The 21,033-nt window shown below is 43.1% G+C and overlaps 2 protein-coding genes across 2 annotated transcripts in view; one reads left to right on the top strand and one right to left on the bottom strand.

Moving 5' to 3' along the window:
- The window catches only part of LOC113451238 (uncharacterized), a 176,876-nt gene that overhangs the window by 54,804 nt on the left and 101,039 nt on the right, over positions 1-21,033 (top strand). The window lies entirely within an intron of this gene.
- Positions 1-21,033, bottom strand: part of LOC113451234 (uncharacterized) — a 58,349-nt gene that overhangs the window by 27,409 nt on the left and 9,907 nt on the right. Inside the window, exons 2-8 of the mRNA XM_087927648.1 lie at positions 19,147-19,758; positions 16,146-16,266; positions 15,917-15,999; positions 14,645-14,771; positions 8,735-10,291; positions 7,732-7,800; positions 1,752-2,087 (exon numbers count right to left, since the gene is read on the bottom strand). Coding sequence (XP_087783774.1) covers positions 1,752-2,087; positions 7,732-7,800; positions 8,735-10,291; positions 14,645-14,771; positions 15,917-15,999; positions 16,146-16,266; positions 19,147-19,536 — 2,683 coding nt within the window. The 5' untranslated portion in view covers positions 19,537-19,758. The remainder of the gene's footprint in view (positions 1-1,751; positions 2,088-7,731; positions 7,801-8,734; positions 10,292-14,644; positions 14,772-15,916; positions 16,000-16,145; positions 16,267-19,146; positions 19,759-21,033) is intronic.

The raw sequence follows: 21,033 nt of genomic DNA, 5'->3' as shown, positions 1-21,033 counted from the left end.
TTCTTCAATTCTTTAGATGAAAAGTGAAGCGTTTTCAAAGAAAAGAAAAAAGAAAAACCAAGAAAGTCCAGTTGCATCTTTGGGATTTGGCCAGAGCTCCATCCACCCAGTGCCCACGCAAACCCCAAAGATGCTTTTCCAAGAGGCAACAGGACTTTCTGGTTTCTCTTTGAAGACCTTTCTCTTCTCATCCAAGAATAGAATAGAACAGAATACATTATTGGCCAAGTGTGATTGGACACACAAGGAATTTGTCTTGGTGTAACTACTCTCAGTATACATAAAAGAAAAGACACATTTGTCAAGAGTCGAGAATCATAAAGTACGACACTTAATAACAGTCACAGGGTACAATAAGCAATCAAATCATACTAGGAAACAGTCAATATAAATCGTAAGGATGCAAGTGACAAAGTTACAGTCATACAGGGTGGGGATGGGTGATAAGGAGTGATGGGAAGATTCATAGTAATAGTAGTGCAGAGTTTGTAATAGCTGGACAGTGTTGAGGGAATGATTTGTTTAGCAGAGTGATGGCATGTGGGGAAAAATTCTCCTTGTGTTTAGTTCTGGTGTGCAGTGCTCTATAGCGTCATTTTGAGAGAAGGAGTTGAAACAGTTTATGTCCAGGATGTGAGGGGTCTGTAAATATTTTCACAGCCCTCTTTTTGACTTGTGCAGTATGCAGGTCCTCAATGGAAGGCAGGTTGGTAGTAATTGTTTTTTCTGCAGTCCTAATTATCCTCTGAAGTCTGTGTCTGTCCTGTTGGGTTGCAGAACCAAACCAGACAGTTATAGAGGTACAGATGACAGACTCCATCATTCCTCTGTAGAACTGGATCAGAAGCTCCTTGGGCAGTTTGAGCTTTCTGAGTTGGCACAGAAAGAACATTCTTTGTTGTGCTTTTTTGATGACGTTTTTGATGTTAGGTGTCCATTTTAGGTCATGTGATACAGTAGAACCTAGAAATTTGAAGGTGTCTACGGTTGATACTGTGTTGTCTAATATTGTAAGAGGTGGTGGTATGGGAGGGTTTCTTCTGAAGCTTCTTCAGCCAAGAAGAAGAAGCCGAAGAAGCTTTTTGGATGAGAAGTGAAACATCTTCAAAGAAAAACCAGAAAGTCCAGTTGCCTCTTGAAAAAACCACCTTTGGGATAACCATGACCTGGATGACTGAGAATCTCCATAGACTCTCAGCAGCATTCTTAGATACAGAATAACTTTATTTTAAATGTACACGAATCGGCATGCATTAAGCATACTATCTTTCCATTCGTGCCACGGGAAATCCAGAGACAGAATAACAGAACACAGTAATGGAGTTGGAAGGGACCTTGGAGGTCATCCAGTCCAACCCCCTGCTCAGGCAGGAAGCCCTATAGTACCGTTTCAGACAAAGGAGTGGTCCACTCTCTTCTCAGGAGACCTAGGAGTCTCCATGAAGTTGGGAAGAGAGGACAAATGGAGAATCAGAATACAGCTCGAAGGGATCTTGGAGGTCTTCTAGTCCACCCCCCCATCCCCCCCAAGCAAGAGATCCTATATATACCAACAGGAGAGTTTGGGTCTGGATCTGGGAAAAGGCCAGGCTCCTGGAGGGCCTGATCCTGGTGGCACTGGCATGCATCATGCCTTGCAAAATGCAAATTTCAAACCATCCCCTCCTCCTCCATTTCCCCCCCGCTTTCCTTATTGCAGAAACTCTCTCGTCCCGCCGTTTTTCCCAGCATCCCCCAAGGCTTTGTCTCACCTGCCTGGAGATTTGTAGCCTGCTTCCTCCTTCGTGGTCCTGAGTGGTGGGGGAGCGGTGGTTCTTGTAGGAGGGGGACGAGTCTCTTTCGCGGGAGAAATGTCACCCCGCCCATGAGGAGGGGGCTGCACGAAGAATGGGAGGGGGTGGGGGAAGGTTTTGTGAGGATACCCGGTTTCGAGGGGGAAGACTTTGCTGGGCGCACCCGCTTCTTGCTTTCCTTTTCATGCCAACCCACAGACAAAGGGAGACTGCGCATGCTCAAATCCCGTGGTGAAGTTTGGAGGCTGCCAGTACTCCTTTGCTTGTGACGTCCGCCGCCCCCCTTAACGGGGCCTGTTTCCGGGGGGGGGGGGAGTGTTTGTGCAGAGACCGAATTCCTAAATTGATTTATTACAAATACACCCCCCCGACACAGGGCCGTGGGGTGTGTGTGTTAAGATTTGGGGTGCCTGGCTCAAACCCCACACTCCAAGGCCCTTTTTGTGGTTCTTTCAAGAGACCTATGCGGGGGGTTGGACTAGATGACCAACACGTTCCCTTCCAACTCTTAATCTGTATCTAAATCCCAAAGCATATTTAAGGACATGTCTGCATCTCCCCAGGCTGGGAAGATGGGAAGCTAAGCAGGGATAGGAGACCACCAGGAAATGCCTAGTGTGTATCCTTGCATAGAAACTCAGGAGATCAAAATTGTAATAATGTATTAATCAGTATTCAACTAGTGGGGCTAATATGTGTAGAGGTGTTTGGGTTTTTTTCTCTTTTTTTAAAATGCACTTTTTAAAGAATCTTGTTTTTATTTAATTTTTTTGGATTTTTTTTTTTTATTTTAATCTATGTGTATAGGGTTTTTTTTCAGTGCACTTGTTGATGTTTGTTTTTTGTCTTTTTTTCTTTGATTTTTTAAAGAGTTTTGTATTTTAATCTTTTTTAAAAATAAAATTTAAATTAAAAAGAAAAAGAAAAGAAACTCAGAAGATGGGAAAAACCATGAAGATTGAAGGAAAAGAAATTCCTGGAAAAAAGTGCCCAGATAGATACGACAGAAAAAAAAATACATCAGAAAAACCATTTAAAAAATACTGAGGTTTTTCCAGATTTCCAGATGTGAGGAAGAAAAGAAACAATGTGTACAGCTGGCACAAAAACTCACCACCATAATAAGAGAAAGCAAACAACCAAATAAAAGTAACTGACATTACAGAAATCTTCCCTTTTTCATCTTAGGGAAAGCTGGAAGCTATTGTAGGAAATGTCAATCAAGTTTCTCTCTCCCAAGATTGTGCTGAAGTGTTAAAAACCTACCTAATTTTATAAATATGATTTGCATTCCTGTCCATTAATATTAGTAAGAATCTCAGGCCCAAGAACAAAGTATATAACTTACCAAGTTTGCAAAAGATAGTCCAAAGAACAACAAAGGGGATTTTATTAATAATAATGGCTCCATCCTGCAAAACCGAATATTTTGGGATAATTTATAAAATGCATTGCTGAGGTCAATTTTTGATGCCATTTCCCCAACCTTCTGCTTTTTTTTTTTTTTTTAATCCTCATTTTGAAGTGAAACCCCATTTTTGTTGTCTTTAACATCTGTGATGACCCGGGGTGTGGCACAAAAGCAACACAGTCAGATAATCAGTTGGAGTCCCTTTATTAGCTCCAACTTTGCGCCTAATGTCCTGGTTACCTTCTGGGCCAGAGAAAAACTCTGCCAGGAACAGCCTTTGGCTGCAGAGATTCAAGTCCAAAACATGGTCAACAAAAACTGTGTTGGGTATATTGATACACCAACTAGGTTTGGGTGAATAAATGTATAAACCTAGGTTTAAGTGTTTGTAGCTTTAAGCACCAAACTGCAATGTAATTAGATAATTAAGGGTGCGGTTGCAAGCTGCAATAAAAGGCAGTAGAGAGAAACGTAACCTTCCAGGTTACTGGTCTCTGGTCGCTGGTCTCTCTGCTGCCTACTGTTTACTCCTGTATGAGACGTCTGCTTGTTGGCTACTGTGCTGGATACCGTTTCTACTGAACAAAAGGACTGTTTACTTGGTGAGCTGATATCCTGTGCATACTCAGCGTTGTCTTCGAGAGAAAGGTATCGGAAGGAGAAGATAAAGACATTGTACTGACTAGTTAATGGACTAGGTTACTGGATGTATATATTGGATAATGACATATGGACTGATTGACAATGCTTAAACTCTAAATGAATTAAATAACTATTTAAAACTACAAACAGTGTTTTTGTCTCCAGTGTGTGTATACTCTTGGGCCCAGCCTCTCTCTCATTTGGCTGCCTGGCTTGACTGCTGCTGTGCACTCTGATTGGGGGTTTGTCCCCAAACACTAACAAACTGTAACTATAAGTCCAATCAGGACAAGATGAGGTAATTAGTCCGGCAGGGCAAGAGAAGGAATTCCAGATGTGAAGGAACGGCAGTAAATCAACCCGATTGGGAGGATGCCAAGAATGCAGATAACCAGTCAACACAAAATAAACTCACATTTGTTCCCAGTAGCTGCCATATCAGCTTACATCTCTCTTAAGCTCTCATTCCCAGGTGTGGCTAATGAAGGGAATCAGGGCCCTTTCCTCCCCCTTAAGCCACACAACCCACATTGTTCCCCTCTTCCTTCCTCCCTGCGTGTCCTAGGATGAAGAAGGGGTGGGCCTGGGTCTTCCTTTGAACTCCCTCTCCCTTGTTCTACCTCTTCCCTGCTCTGCCCAGTCAGACTTTGCCTTTCCCCAGTTTCCTTCACAGCCAACAGAGCTACACTTACACTCCCTGTCAGCTGTTCCTCTTCCTCCTCAGATTCAGACTCCAACAGGGGCATGACAGCATCTTTCATCATACTTTACAATGCCATAAGCAGCCATAGTGGCGCAGTGGTTAGAATGCAGTATTGCAGGTTACTTCTGCTGACTGCCAGCTGTCTGCAATTTGGCAGATCGATTCTTACCAGCTCAAGGTTGAGTCAGCCTTCCATCCTTCCGAGGTCGGTAAAAGGAGGACCCAGATTGTTCGGGGAAAGATGCTGACCCTGTACACCACTTAGAAAGGAGTGTAAAGCAGTGTGAAGTGGTCTAAGGGCTATTGCTATTTACTTTTCCTGGTCTCGTAAGATACTTCATTAGTGTTCTTCAGTTCCTGCTTTTTCAACAGTCTGTGTGGAAGTAGTTGCTCCTTTGTCTGTGTTCATCTACTTAATACATATTGCTGGGTTAGGAAAAATAGACCTCCTCACCCATCATCCTCTGCCTCTCGATATATGTCCCAAAGCAATCCAGTGAAAGAAGGAACAAAGGAAGATGAGCCTTAGAATATATACGGTGGATTTTTTCATTTTGAAAATGATGCTATTTCTACGGTGCAGTTGATTAAAACTCAATGATAAACACTAAAACACGCTGACATTTCTAGTGCTTAAAGAATTTTATGATTGTTCCTTAATATGCAAGCAAAAACAAATACAAATGAGCAAAGGATCAGGCAGATAGTATCTAAATCATCATCCAAGTCAACAATTCTGTCCATTCCAAAGTGAATCCTACCACCTGAGTCCATGTCTTCAGTTGGGACAAAGATGTCAGGATTCCGGCAGTTGCCCTAATTAAATCATGATCCTTGAGCCAAACTTCAAAAACTTCAAAGGATTTATTAGGAGCAAACATGTTGGCATGACCTGTATGAAGCCGATTCTGAGGCACATAATTCACTATCACCCTGTTTCCCCCCACACACACCCCTCTGGGTGTATCATAATTCATGGTCTCCAATGAAACAAGTTCATAGTTACTTCTGCAATTAGGGATTTTCATGGCAGAAATTCCGGTAGCTTAGTTACAATCTTTGCAAGAGAAGAATGGAATGTACCTTTTGGTTTTAAACTGCCATACTGCTCCTTCAAATTCTCTCCCCGCCCCCAGTTCATGGCAATTCTAAAACAGGCATAGAAATGTTTTATGAGTTGACAGAAGATTTGATTGGGCCATGTGATGGACTGATGGATGCAGGGGATGTATCTTTGATTTTCTTTTGGGAAGGGAAAACCCGGAACTCTCTGATTCGGGTTTTGTTCTGACCCAAACCTGGTTCCAAGAGAGCAAACAAAGACAAAGGTAACAGCACACCCTTTTAATGTTTCATTTACGAATCCCGGTCCTTCACAGATAAAAGGCTGCTTCCAACTAATTAGCTCCAATAAGAAAGAGCCTTGCTAAATTTTTGCAAGGCTGCCAAGAACACCAGATAAAGTTACTAAACAATAAAACAAAGAGTCTCCAAACACCAACTCAGATATTCCTAACGCCCAAGATATCCTTGCAAGGCGTTCTCAGCTGGTTTCTTCTAGGAGGGGCCTCGGCCTTGCTCCGTCGCCGCTCTTTCCTCGAGAGCCTGGGGCTGGGCTGGCATGGCCCTCGGGGCCTCTCCGCCAGCTCCACAGTCTCCGTAGCTTCCCTAATGGTCGGCCTCACGCAGGCCCTCATCAGTCCCGCCTCCGGGACCTCAGCCGTCCACACCTGCTGCCGATGAACCACAATAGGTTTCCCCGGATGTGACAATATGACAACTCTAATAAAATTGAACTTTTGAGGAAATGCTTGTATCGGAGTTTCCTGGTTTGGTATTGGCTAGTTGGAACGCCGACATTTACAACCATTGAAGCATCCCCAAGGTCACGTGATCAAAATTCAGACACTTGGCAACTGACTCATATTTATGATGGTTGCACTGTCCTGAGGACAAGGGAACCCCTTTTTGCGACCTTCTGACAAGCCAAGTCCAGTCTGGGAAGCCAGATTCACTTAACAACCATGTTACTCTCTTAACAACTGCAGTGATTCACTTAACAACTGTGGCAAGAAAGGTCACAAAATGGGGGGAAACTCACGGACTCATTTAGCAATGGAAAATTTGGGCTCAATTGTGGTCATAAGTCAAGGACTACCTGTAATTGGACCGAGAAAGGAAAAAAAATAACGAGAAGCCCCATTTGGATCTTAAGAGAAGGGATTTTAAGTACTGAAAAACAAATATGTGAACATGGATAAGTCCAAAGTTAGGGTTAGGGCACAAATATGTGAACATGGATAAGTCCAAAGTTAGGGTTAGGGCAGGGTTCTAAAACCTAAGGCTCTGGAGCCACATGCGGCCCTTTTGGCCCTCTGCTACAGCTCCCTGTTGGCTGATCCCATCACTGGCTGGCCTCCCTGTCACTCCTCGCCTGGTCTGAGAAGGTAAGGGTGATGGCGGAAGATGGAGACTCGCTCCATATTCCAGAGCAGGAGGTGACTGGGTGAGAGTGAGTGATGTTGAGTTGGCCACGCCCACCCAGTCACACCGGTTGTTAAATTTTTGGCTCCCAGTGTTTTGTTTTCTGTGAGAAACGGGCCCAAATGGCTCTTGCAGTGTTTAAGGTTTTAGACCCCTGGGTTAGGGTGAAGGGTTGTCTAACAGTGCTGGCTGAGGATTTGATAGCTGAAATCCACACACCTTAAAAATTGTAGAGAAATACTGGGTTAATATTAGAAACAATCCACAGCTATTGTCACCTGTACCTCCCACCAAATCCTGCAATACTGTATTCTATTAACTCAGTTCATGAAAAACCACTCCACTTATTTTCCCATCAGATCATGAAGGAAATAAAAAAGTGTTGATGCACCATATAACATTCAAAGATATTTGGTTTGTACAGTTGATTAGATGCCAGATAGACAAGAAACACATAAGGCATGGGCAAATGCTTGGTATTTTCTTGTCTCTCATTAAAATATTTTTTTTTCAAAGTCTGACATTTACATGGCTTATCCCATGTGTGGAAGGAATCTTCTATGGCAGTAGTGGTTAACCTTTTGGGGCTCCTGTGACAAAAATTGGGTGCGTGCTTGCGCTTGCTCGCATGCCAGCACACAGAAGGCAATGCTCCCCCACTCTCTGCATGCGCGATCGACCCCCCGCTACCCCCTTACCTGCACTGCACATGCCTCCCAACTGATGTTTGGGCCTTTTTCGGCCTCCCAGAGGCTTGAGGGAAGACTCTGCAGTTTTTGGAGACCGAAAATGGGCCTATTTTGTCACTTCCATTATTTCCGGAAATACAGGAAGTGATGAAACGGGCCTGTTTTTCGGCCTCCAAAAGCTGCAGAGGCTTCCCTCAAGCCTCTGGGAGGCCACAAAAGGCCTGAAAATCAGCCGGGAGGTACGCGCATGCGCAGTGAGGTAAGTTTGCCTGGGGCTCGCGTACCATAGGTTCGCCATCACAGCTCTATTGGGAGTAAATTAGCACATATAAAACAATCGATTTCCATATAATATACGTTTCTAAGATTCATTCTGTTTAGAGCAGGCACGTCAAACTGGATTTCGTCAAGGGCTGGATCAGCACTGTAGTTCTCCTCTATGGGCCAGCCATGAGGGGAGGGAGATGGACTGGATGCTTCCTGCAGCACCCTGTCAGACAAAACGGGGTACAGATGGGGCCACACACAGCCCCTCGCACCCCGTTGTCTTTCTGCACAGCCTCCTGCAGCACTTTGCTGGCCAAAATGGGGCGCGGGGGGGACAGCGCGTGACCACCGTGCACCCTGTTTTCATCCCGGACAGCCTCCTGCATTACTTTGCCAGCCAAAATGAGGCATTCGGCCCTCATGCAGCCCATTTTGGCTGGCAAAATGCTGAAGGAGGCTGTCCAGGCCGAAAATGGGGCATGCAGGGGCCGGATGCACTTCCCCATGCCCCATTTTGTCTGCCAGAGGCACTGCGGGCTGGTCCTTTGCTATTTTCAGGCTGGCCCCATGGGCCAGATGTAAGCATCCCATGGGCCGTACCCTGCCTGTGGGCCTTGAGTTTGACACCCCTGGTTCAGAGCAAATTATGAGATCTTCCTACGTTTTGAAGCTCCCCTCGGTGTAAATTTGAAGACAGGATGACTGCTGTGACTGAGGACCTGTCCCCTTTGTCCAAAACATTAGCGCGGTTTGTATCTCGTATGTACCCTTTTATGGGAAGTAAGATTATCATTCTTGCGGAAAGTCTTCCCACATTCCACGCAGGTATACGGCTTTTCACCGGTGTGAATTCTTTTATGAGAAATCAGGCTGCTACTCATAGTGAAACTCTTTCCGCACTCCGTGCATTTATACGGTTTCTCCCCTGTGTGGATCCTTTTATGAGTAGTGAGAGAACAGCTCTTCCGGAATTCCTTTCCACACTCCATGCATTTGTACGGTTTCTCCCCCGTGTGGATCCTCTTATGGGATGAAAGGCAACTGCTCCACCTGAAGCTTTTCCCACATTCTGTGCATTTATACGGCTTTTCACCTGAGTGGACCCTTTTGTGTTCACTCAGATTAGTGGCACTCCTGAAATTCTTCCCACACTCTGCGCATTGATACGGTTTCTCGCCAGAGTGGATCCTTTTATGGGAAGAAAAGGAACTCAGGTCAATGAAGCTCTTCCCACACTCTGTGCACACGTAGGGTTTCTCTCCCGAGTGCATCCTCTTATGGGAAGTCAGGTGACAGCTCCACCTGAACTTCCGTCCGCAGTCATCACAATTATAGGGTTTCTCCCCCGAGTGTATCCTTTTGTGGGAAGTAAGATGGCTGCTTAAAGTGAAGCTCTTCCCACATTCCGTGCATTGGTAAGGTTTCTCGCCCGAGTGGATCCTTTTATGAGAAATCAGGTGACTGCTCATAGTGAAGCTCTTCCCACACTCCATACATTTATACGGTTTCTCCCCAGAGTGGATCCTTTTATGGGACGTAAAAGAACTGAGACCACTGAAGCGCTTCCCGCACTCCGCGCATTTATAGGGTTTCTCCCCAGAATGCATCCTTTTGTGGGAAGTGAAGGAACTGAAACCACTGAAGCACTTCCCGCACTCGGCACATTTGTAGGGTTTTTCCCCAGAATGCATCCTTTTGTGGGAAGTGAAGGAACTCAGGCCGCTGAAGCTCTTTCCACACTCCGTGCATTGATAGGGTTTCTCTCCCGAATGGATCCTCTTATGGTAGGTGAGCCCGCTACTCCACCTGAACATCTTTCCACACTCCATGCACTGATACAGTTTCTCGCCTGTGTGGATCCTTTTATGGGCATTAAGATTACTGCTCTTGCTGAAGGTTTTCCCGCACTCTGTGCAAGGATATGTTTTTTCTCCGGTTTTGGTTGTTTGATGTAAGGTATGAAGGAGGGGCCCATTGTAATTTTGTCCACGCTCCCCAAACTTGTATTGTTTTGCTTTATTGTGCGTTCTACAGTATTCGCAGAAATCTGAATTTCCTCTACATGTTTTTCCACAGGCGAGACACTTTGTTTCTTTTTCGTGTCCTTGCTGGCCAAGATAAAAATGGTTTTCGGCCCACTGAGGAGTACAAGATTTTGCTCTTCTCTTGTTTAATTGGTTGCGTTCGGGTGTTTCTGGTCCCTGTGGATTTTCAAACATCCCTTCCCCAATGTCGTTTCTGACTGTTTGTGATTGTTTCACAGATGTCTGTTTATAATATGCACTCTCTGGCCATCCAACTCCTTGGGACAAAAAAGAAAGAAAAATACGTATTACACCTTTAAAGCAGACAAGGTAAAAGCCAGAAGACTCAAAACCAGGAAGCTCCCACGAGCACTTGAACTTTGACATCGATTTCCAATAGAGAACCAAATGGGTTGCTGAACATTTAGACCTAGGAAGACATACAAATGACTCCACAAATAAGGTACCCAGGCTTTGAACAGCCACACCAGCAATGGACAATCCTAAATAGGATTCACACCTCACACAACGTCTGTAAAACTCTCTGTATAGCAATAGCAGTAACACTTAGACTTATACACCGCTTCGCGGTGCTTTTACACTCCTCTCTAAGCAGTTTACAGAGTCAGCATATTGACCCCAACAATTTGGTTCCTCATTTTACCGACCTTGGAAGGATGGAAGGCTGAGTCAACCTTAAGCTGGTGAGAATTGAACTGCCGAACTGCTGACAGCTGTCAGCAGAAGTAGCCTGCAGTACTGCATTCTAACCACTGCGTTACCATGGCTCCTATAAATATCCTCCTCTCAGTGTGATATCAAACTATAGAACACATTGGGACTGGCTATACACTGAGGGTATATATCAGTCCAGTATCTGTTTTTTATATAATATCAACTATGTTTTGCTTCAATGGTTAGATGGCCTAGATCGGAGTCTTCAAACTTGACAGCTTTAAGACTTGTGGACTTTAACTCCCAGAATTCCTCCTCCAGTCATGTTAGCTCAGGAGAATTCTGGGAGTTGAAGTCCACAAGTCTTAAAGCTGTCAAGTTTGAAGATCCTTGGCCTAGATGTTGATATTTCAACATAGATATTTTTTTAATTTATATTTTATTACATTTTACTAATCTAGGTGAAAAATTAATATATATTGCTAGTCTGTGTACAGTATGAGAAGCCATATGCTAAATAATAATAGCAGGAAATGTCCGTGCTGTCAGGGATCAAATCCCGAAGACACAAGTTTGATCTAACTAAAGCGGTTGTAACCCAGGCGAAATCAAGGAGAGAATTCCTCAAAGCCTGGATTTCCACCAATATGTCAATAAACAGGCACACTGACATCAATCCAGTCTAGCAATCGCTGAGAATGAAAGAACTCTGTTAACCATGCTCCCAAATGAACAAACAGCCACCCCACTACATAACAACAAAAATCATAACCCATCCATTCACAAGAAATTCACATCCAAAGGTGGTATTCAGCAGGTTCTGACCAGTTCTGGAGAACCGGTAGCAGAAATTTTCAGTAGTCTGGAGAACCGGCAAATATCACTTCTGACTGGCCCCGCCCCTATCTATTCTCTGCCTCCCAAGTCCCAGCTGATTGGCTGGGTCTTCTTTTGTTGCCCTGCACAGGAGAACAGAGCTGGAAAGCAGGTTAGTGGAGTGGGGAGGGAATGGGGATTTTACAGTATCCTTCCCCTGCCACGCCCACCAAGCCATGCCATGCCCACCAAGCCATGCTCACAGAACCAGTAGTAAAAATTTTTGAATTCCACCACTGATCACATCCCATTAACAACAACCAGCCAGAAACCAGACTATGACTCAGAAGCATCCGAACAGACGACACTAATTTACATTATACAAATGATAGCTAAAACCAAAGATCATGTCTTGGTAACAACAGTTACCAGTTAACATCCAGTCAAACAGTCCAAAATCAGGCCATGACTCCGAAATGGCTGAACAAACAACACCCACACTTATCTGCATCTTATAAAAAGCTATTTAAAGACTAGTGGTTGGACAGAGGAACACAATTCCAAGCGCACTGACGTCGTCTCCTCGAATGGTGATGAAACATTGGCAACCAAATTGCCAAGCTTGGAGCTCAGACCAAGAACCCAGGGATCAAATCTAATGGGCTGCTCCTTTTTATTTAAACATTATCAAGAGTCTGTGTCATTTCTACTTCTTCTGGATCACAAAGTAGGATTAATTATTGGGGCATGTATTTTAACTATCCTTCCTGTCTTTCTTATCAGATCCCATCCCGGATGTAAAAATGGGGAATACCAATTGAACTAGGGTTGTTTACATTTCATGTCCCACAACTTTCCATTTTGTTCTCTCTGCTATTCAGTTTCAACATGAAGCCATGTTGTAAGGTAATCTGGAGTTTATTAGTGTGATATCAGTAATGAGGTAAGTAAACTGGAATCAAATAATAGGGTAACATCCAGATCCAAGGAAGCAATTGATTAGATTACATAACACGCAAGAAAAAGTTGATGTTAAAATAAGAGAAAGCTGTTGTTATATCTGAAAATTACATATAGTAAGTTACACCTGAGAAAAGGAAGAACAGGAGGGAATCCATGTTTATCTGATATATGACCTGTGCAATGATTACTGGACAGGTATATAACTGAATCTAACAAACACATTATGTTTTGTAACTCGTTATGTTCTAAAAATAAAATGTCAAGTTCTTGGCTGGAATCAGGGTTTGTAATCTTGTCTTAAAGATAAATGTGAGAGATGCTAGAGTCATTCTGACCCAATGGAAACCTGTTAGTGATCCATCATGCTTCGATGGACATAAAAGGAAGACACAGCCATGAGAACGCGGGTAGTTTCCAAGGACAAGGAAACAGGTGTTATGCTACAATAATATGGGTGTGGTGTAGGGAGATACATAGCTTGGATTGATTGTGAACCCAGGAAAGGGGCAGAGGGTGTATATTTGAACCTGTATATAAACCCCAGCCCTCCTGGGGAAAATGTCTTTTGCCATGAGAGCAGAATTCCCTTTTGCAAAAGCTTAATAATAAGGCTCTTGTTCACGTGTCCCCAGATTTCAGTTCTTTTTGTGATTATTATCACAGCTGTGCTGTTGGAAGACAAATACAAGTAGTCCTCGACTTACGACCAAAATGGAGCCCCAAATTTCTGTTGCTAAATGAGGCAGTTGTTAAGTGAGTTTTGCCCCACTTTACAAACTTTTTTGCCATAGTTATTAAGTGAATTGCTTCAGTTGTTAAGCTAGAAACATGGTCATTAAGTGAATCTGGCTTCCGCCTTTGACTTTGCTTGTCAGAAAGTCGCAAAAAGGGGATCACATAATCACAACAGTCATAAATACGAGTCAGTTGCCAAGCAATTGAATTTTGGGTCATGTGACCATGGGGATGCTGCAACAGTCGTAGGTGCGAGAAATGGCCCTAAGTCACTTTTTTTTCAGTTGTAACTTTGAACTTTGTCACTAAATGAACTGTTGCATGTCGAGGACTACCTGTAACTGGAAAGGGAACATGAGAGCAGAAGTCCAAACTGGTTGAATGAGGTTGCATTCCCTTGAAAAAGCACTTCTGCGGTTCTAGAATGTTATTTTACCTCAGGTCTCATGAGGTAGCAGCTGTTACAAGAAGGACCTGAGGCAAATGTTAGTGAATGGCCGCAGCACCTCCTGAGAATCAAGCAAAGTAATGAGTAGGGCACAATTAGTAGTAATTCTGTTTCCCTGTGATAAATCCTGTGCGCCTATTGGGGCTTTGAAATATCACCAAATGAGAGGATATTCTCTCTAAGGACAGCAAGATAATTTTAGTCCACAATGAAAACAATAGAATAGAATAGAATAGAATAGAATAGAATAGAATAGAATAGAATAGAATAGAAGGATACAAGGAATTTGTCTGTGGTGCAAATGCTCTCAGTGTACATAAAAGAAAAGATACATTCGTCAAGAGTCAAGAATCATAAGGTACAACACTTAATAATAGTCACAGGGTACAATAAGCAATCAAATCATACTAGGAAACAGTCAATATAAATCGTAAGGGTACAAGCGACAAAGTTATAGCCATATAGTCACAAGTGTGAGAGGATGGGTCATAAGGAGTGATGAGAAGATTAATAGTAATAGTAATGCAGACTTAGTAAATAGTGTGAGAGTGTTGAGGAAATTATTTGTTTTGCAGAGTGACGGCGCTCAGGAAAAAACTGTCCTTGTGTCTAGTTGTTCTGTTGTACAGTGCTCTGTAGCGTCATTAGAGCAGTCTAATTAAGAACAATTTCTTCCCTCTAGGAAATGACCAGGTCAACATGTCTGTAGAGATTCTCTGTCATCCAGGTCATGGTTGTCCCAAAGGTGGTTTTTGAAAAGGCAACTGGACTTGGTTTTTCTTCAGTCAGAACTGAAGAAAGCTTCTTGGATGAAAAGTGAAACGTCTTCAAGGAAAAACAAAATCCAGTGGCCTTTTGAGGAAAAAAAAAAGCACCTTTGGTACAACCAGGTCAACATTTCCTCTAATAAACAGAGTTGTTTTTTTTTTTACTAGAAAATACCTTTCCCACTGAATTGAAGTCAGGGTAAAGATGAAGTCTTTACTTCATTTACCTGTGGAGGCCACATTCCTGGCATTTTCCAGCATAACTTCGTTGTACAGGATTTTTTGGTTGAAGTCTAACAGATCCCACTCCTCCACTGAGAAGAAAATAGCTACATCATCAAAGGACAGAGAATTCTGCAATAGGAAGAAATAATTCCCAATTAATCAACAGCTCCAGGAAGGATTTTCAAGGTCTCTTTTAATTGATTGATCCCAACATTTATTTCAGGGTTAATATGCATTTTTCCTGGACATAGGAAGACATCAAAGTCCCTGAATGACAATTTGTTCACACCCTATATTTTTCCAGATCAAGGCATGAGAGAGACCTTGGGTTTACTATTCACTACAGCTGAATGAAGCGTTGGGAAATTCCTGTTTGATATTTTAACTGACAGTTTATGTTATCCCTCAGGGACCAATGTATTTATCCCACAATAGCTATGTGAATTGTCTCCAGACAAGATGGATGGCATGAAAAAGAAAGAAAGAAAGAAAGAAAGAAAGAAAGAAAGAGGAAAGAAAGAAAGAAAGAAAGAGAAAGAAAGAAAGAGGAGGGAGGAGGGAGAAAGAGAAAAAAAAGGAAGAAAGAGAGAGAGAAAGGAAGAAGGGAAAAAAGAAAGGAGGGAGAGAAAGGGAAGGAAGGGAGAGAGAAAGAGATGAAAAAGAAAGAAAAAGAGGAAGGAAGGAAAAGAAAAGGGAAAAGAAAGGAAGGAGAGAGAGAGGAAGGAAGAGAAAGAAAGAGATAAAAAAAAAAAAAGAGGAAGGAAGGAAAAGAAAAAGGGAAAAAGAAAGGAAGGAGAGAGAGAAAGGGACAGAAGGGAGAGAGAGAAAGACAAAGGAAGAAAGAGGAAGGAAGGAAAAGAGAAAGAAAGAAAGAAAGAAAGAAAGAAAGAAAGAAAGAAAGAAAGAAAGAAAGGAAGGAAGGAAGGAAGGAAGGAAGGAAGGAAGGAAGGTGGGAGGAGGGAAGGAAGAGAAAAAGAAGAGGATGAAAGAAAGAAAGAAAGAAAGAGAGAGAGAGAGAGAGAGAGAGAGGAAGGAAGGAAGGAAGGTTTTCCAGAAGACAATTTGAGATGCTATCAATTCACAAATGATATGCAACCCTAAGCAAGTTCCCAGGTTGCCAGGAACTTCCTTGTGGCCAGGCAAATTGGCTTGATTGGCACTAATACAATGAAAGGAATTTGCTCTGGAAAAGAGATTTGGGCCATTTTAGAGAGCACTGCATGCTTTTCAAATAAATCACAGATTCTGGGGAGAGTGGAAATGCTTTAGCTTACCTGAGTTGGAAGCACAACCGCTGCTTCTAAACCACAAAAGAGAGATGGTCCCACAGGAGTTATCAATGTTCTATTTTTGGAGACTGAAATTTTAAAAAAAGTATTCAGAGAACATTACGGAGAAAAACTAGGTACAAAAGCCACCCGTTGCCACGAGAGTTATAGTACTTTTACAAAAGCAAGGGAGGCTGTGTTAATTCCCACTGCACCAGAAGGAATCCTCCATTACCTACTAAGTTCTCAGGTGGACCCTCCTGGGACATGTCCCAATAGCTCAGCTCCTGAGAGGGATAAAGCAGATCCCCCCATGGTTGAGAGTGTTCTGTGGCCAACAGGAAGGGCTCCTGAACCTGAAATACCCACAAGAAAAGCAGAAAAAGCATTTTTTCTGTCTTGTTCTTAGAATAGAATAGAATACCTTTATTGTCATTGCATTCCACGAATACAATGAAATTTGAAGGCTACTCCAACACAGTGCTCCAAACTCCACATCACAATCACACTACAGAGTATTTAAAAATTAATATATATATTATAATAATAATAATAATAATAATAATAATAATAATAATAATAATAATAATAATAATAATAATAATAATAGTAATAGTACTAAATCATAAATTCACTGTTTGATTCAAGACAATTATTGCCTTGGAAAAGAAACTGCTTCTCAATCTATTAGTCCTTATTTTAAGACATCTGTAACGCCTCCCCTGACGGTAACAGTTCGAAATATGAATGTCCAGGATGAGAGCGGTCTGTGGAGATTTTTAGTGTTCTAAAGAGGAGTCTGGTCTTCGCAATCTCTTCCAGAGAAGAAAGAGAGCAACCGATGACTTTTTGTGCTGTGTTTATAACTCTCTGGAGCATCTTCTTATCTACTGCAGAGCACCCAGCATGCCACACCGTTACACAGTCTACCAAAATGCTCTCGATGGTAGAACGGTAACCAGCAACTTCTCACTCAGACCACTCTTTTTCAGCAACCTCAGAAAGTGCAGGCGCTGTTGGGCCTTCTTTGCAGTGGCCATAGTGTGAACCGACCAAGTAAAGTTGTCGGAAATATGAATTCCTATAAATTTAAAACTACGAACTCTTTCCACACGGTCTCCATTGATATATAGTGGGAGAGGCTCTGCTTTGCATCTTCTGAAGTCTATAATCAATTCTTTGGTCTTTTTGATGTTCAGGGCGAGGTTATGACTCTTGCACCACAAGACCAGTCTGAGAACCTCTAACCTATAGGCTGTCTCGTCTTCTCCTGATATGAGTCCCACCAATGTGGTGTCGTCTGCAAATTTTATTATAGAGTTAGTGGGACAAGAGGGAGTGCAGTCATAGGTGTAGAGTGAATACAAAAGGGGACTCAGCACACAGCCCTGTGGAGAGCCAGTGCTGAGAGCACTATAACTTAACTTAACTGTAGCTTAACTTAACTGTAACTTAACTGTAGAGCCAGCAATCAATACCCAGAGAAGCAGCGATTAACACAGACAAACAAGCAGTAAACTAAAAGCCTAATCAAGGAGAAAAGAACACTATTGATAGGACAAGCTACTGTTTATAAACAGGGAGCAAACCCCACTCCCCTCTAACACTGAAGAGGTTACCTAGTTGGGTAATGAAATGTTTACAAGAAAATAATTAAGCTCAGGGCTCACGAAGGGCTCCACAGTTCAACTCTGAGATGCCAGCATTTCATTGTTCTCAACTCCATAACCGTCTCTGGAAGGAGAAGTGGATTTCTCAGACATGTCCTGGGAAACTATTAAGAAGGGCAACAGAATAATTTGACAAAACAAAAAAACAAAATTGCCTTCTGATGACTTATTTAGAATAACTTTATGGTCACTTTGAATGTACACTAATTGACATACATTAAAATGAAATTTTGCTGCATACAGCTCTCAAAGGGTCACCACCTCCAATATACACTACGTAAACATGACAAAATAAATAAATAAATATGCATATACACACATATATGACACAGAGAAACAACACAGTCTAGTTCGGATGTATACATGTACATGACGAGAAAAACAAATCTTGCAAGTTTACCAGATGGATGGCATAGGGAACAAAGCTGTTACAGAATCTGGTAGTCCTGCTAGAAATGCTTTGAAACCTCGTCCCAGAGGGGAGCAAAGGAACAGACCGTGGAGTGGGTGTGTGGGGTCTCTAACAATGCTTTGAGCTCTAAGCGCAAAGTGCTTATAAGCAGTATCCTGAATAGAGGGAAGAGAATTTCCCATGATCTTCTCGACTGTCCTCACCACTCTCTGTATGGACTTTCTATCTGAGGCGCTGCCGCCACCGAACCAAACAGTGATGCAGTTTGTTAAAACACTCTCAATTGTGCCTCTGTAAAAAGTGGCCAGGACAGAAGGAGAAAGCATGTGCTCTCCTCATCCGACACAGGAAATGCAGGCCATGGTTTGCACGCTTCAGTATGGATGATGCATGGAGAGACTAGTTCAGATTGTTAGTGTTGTGGCCTGCTGGCGGCTAGCAGAGCTGGCAGCAGAGTTGGACAATGAGGAGACTGGTGAGGAAAATGGGCCAGTCCTGGAGGCTGAGGAAGGCTCGGACGAGGGCTCTGCATCAGAGGCAGAGAAGGGGTCAGGGCAGGCTGGAAGTTATCAGCTGCCTTCGGAGTTGAACAGCAGTGAGGTTGGGGAGCAGGTGGAGCTGGTTCCCAGCCTGCGCATGGGCAGAGCTGCCAAAAGAAAAGAACAATTACGAACTAAGGGTCAATGTAGGAGTAAAGCCACACGTGGATGGCAAATGGCCCCTCCCATAGGGATTAAAAGAGGAGCAAAAGGGGAGGGGGCTTTTGCAGGAAACAATGCATTCACTGCAGCAGTGTGAAGATCTGTCTGTGCATCTCAGAGACTCTGTGCCAAGCCCTTCCTTGTCAGCACTGTGTTTGGAAATATTTACTTGGTAGCTCTCCAGGCTAGATAAGGTCTGTGTGCCTAATTACACCCTTGAAAGAGTGGTTGCCAGGCCTTTGGCTGAATATGAATGCAAGAAATTCACCTTCATTTAATAAAAGGACAAAAAAAAAATCTGCTTAGAGCCTTTTGGAGAAGCCTAGGTCAGAACAGTTAGTTATACGCATCCCCAGATACTTATGATGTTATTAGCCTGTGACGGAAAGCACATTCAGTAACACTGCTTGTAATTATGTTACCCAGAGACTTACCGAGGTTAAAATTTCTCACCTGCTGCTGCCCCTGCTTGTGGTCATTTGCCCTGCTCAAGAGAAAGCCCTCTGCAAGGGCTACAGCTTGGGAACACGTCTCAGCTCCACACTCCCGGATCCATGTCTCCATCTCCGGAGGCAGGATGGCCAGGAACTGCTCCAGGATCACCAGGTCCAGCATCTGAGCTTTTGTGTGTTTTTCCGGTCTCAGCCATTCACGGTGAAGTTGGTAGAGTCGGCTGCAAAGTTCTCGGGGTTGCGTAGAGTCCTGGTAGGAGAATCCCTCGAAGGAGGGATTTGGTACAATCCAATTGGTGGTTTCTCCTTTCAGGCGGCTTTTTTCTGTGCACCTCCCAGCAGTCCCAATCAGAGAGATGTTGGTGCCTCTTTTGTCTCCTCCCCCTGTCATGTTGGGTGAGGTCACTTTTTCTCTGGGCAGAGACGTATATCCAAAAACAACAACAACAACAAAGAACAAGCCAAAAGAAACCCAGGTGCTTCCCCTAGATCTCCAAAGTAACCTTGTTTTGGGGACCAGAACAGCAATGGAAGCTCCCTTTTGACATCTTGAGGTTGTGAGATCTGGATCCTTTGATACCCAGAATTGCAGAAGATGCTTTTAGCATCCAACCTGAGAGGAAAAAGAAAACACTTCAGAGGAATGTGAACATTCGCCAAGATATCGAAACAACATTCTGGTTCAAATCTTTGGCCAAATCTTTTTATGAAACTCACTCAGACTTTGAGGAAACCTGCAAAGCTTCTTCTCCAGTAATATTGCACTGCTAACTAGACCATACAAAACATTTGCTAGACCAATACAGCTCATCTGTCTGGTACTTACATTGCATATCGGACATTAATACAATCAAGAGTCCAGAAATATTTCATGAGAAGATTCCTCCACTCTTGTGCTTGTAACAGAATACCTTATGCCACCGGACTTGAAATTCTGGGCTTAGACAACCTAGAACTACGCCGCCTTCGGTCTGACATAGTACATAAAATTATCTGCTACAGCCTGTCAATGACTACTTCAGTTTCAAACACAACAATACATGAGCACCCAATAGATACAAACTCAAGGTAAACCCCTCCAAACTTGACTGCAGAAAATACGAGTCTTCTCCAGCACCAGAGTTCAAAGGCCTCCATTCTTTGGTGCTCAGCCTTCCTTATGGTCCAACTTTCACAGCCCTACATTGCTGTTCAGAGTACTGCAGCGTAAATTCAGCACCAGAAAAGTAAACACAGATGGCTGAGGCTTCGTTTAACTTCTTTATCAACATACAAAGTAAAATTTACAATACCAGTTGTAGATTTCTCCAAACTCAAACAGAAGCAGACATGTTACAGGTTCAGAGCAGAACAGCAACTCAACTTCAGCTCAGAAACAGACATCAGTTTAATTCACTTTAATTCAGCAGGCAAGCAAGACACACAGCAGAGGAGAGAAACAGTTTTATTTTCAATGGACAGACTCAGAGCTTAACATAGCTGCAGAGCTTAATATAGAGCCATGCCTAGGCTACTTCTAGTTTCAGTTTCCAAACAGTCCTCATTGGCTGACTTAGTTGCTATGCCTATTCATTGGCTGACCTTGTTACCACGCTCTATTCCAGTTCATGAATATACTCTGACAGTTGCAACTGGGAAAACTTGACTCTACGCACTTTTGTTGGCAGGGGGGATGTCTCTGCTTTTGAGTATACTTCCAACTCTGTTATTCTGCTATTTTTGTTCTCCGGCCTTGAGCCAGGATCCCTCCCCCTACCCAAGACTGGGAAAAGAGACCATGGGGCAGAGATGGGCAACCTGACACTTCCTTCCCAGGAAGCTCACCCAGAATTTTTTTTTTCAAAAGTCCCAAGTCATCTTTCCACTGCTATTTCTGCAAATTTGAGGG

Source organism: Pseudonaja textilis, chromosome 2, assembly GCF_049901715.1.
Source record: "Pseudonaja textilis isolate UNSWEBS1 chromosome 2, rPseTex1.2, whole genome shotgun sequence".
NCBI classification, from domain to species: domain Eukaryota; kingdom Metazoa; phylum Chordata; class Lepidosauria; order Squamata; family Elapidae; genus Pseudonaja; species Pseudonaja textilis.
Note: the sequence above shows the minus strand (reverse complement) of the source record. Positions and strands in the feature narration are given on the sequence as shown.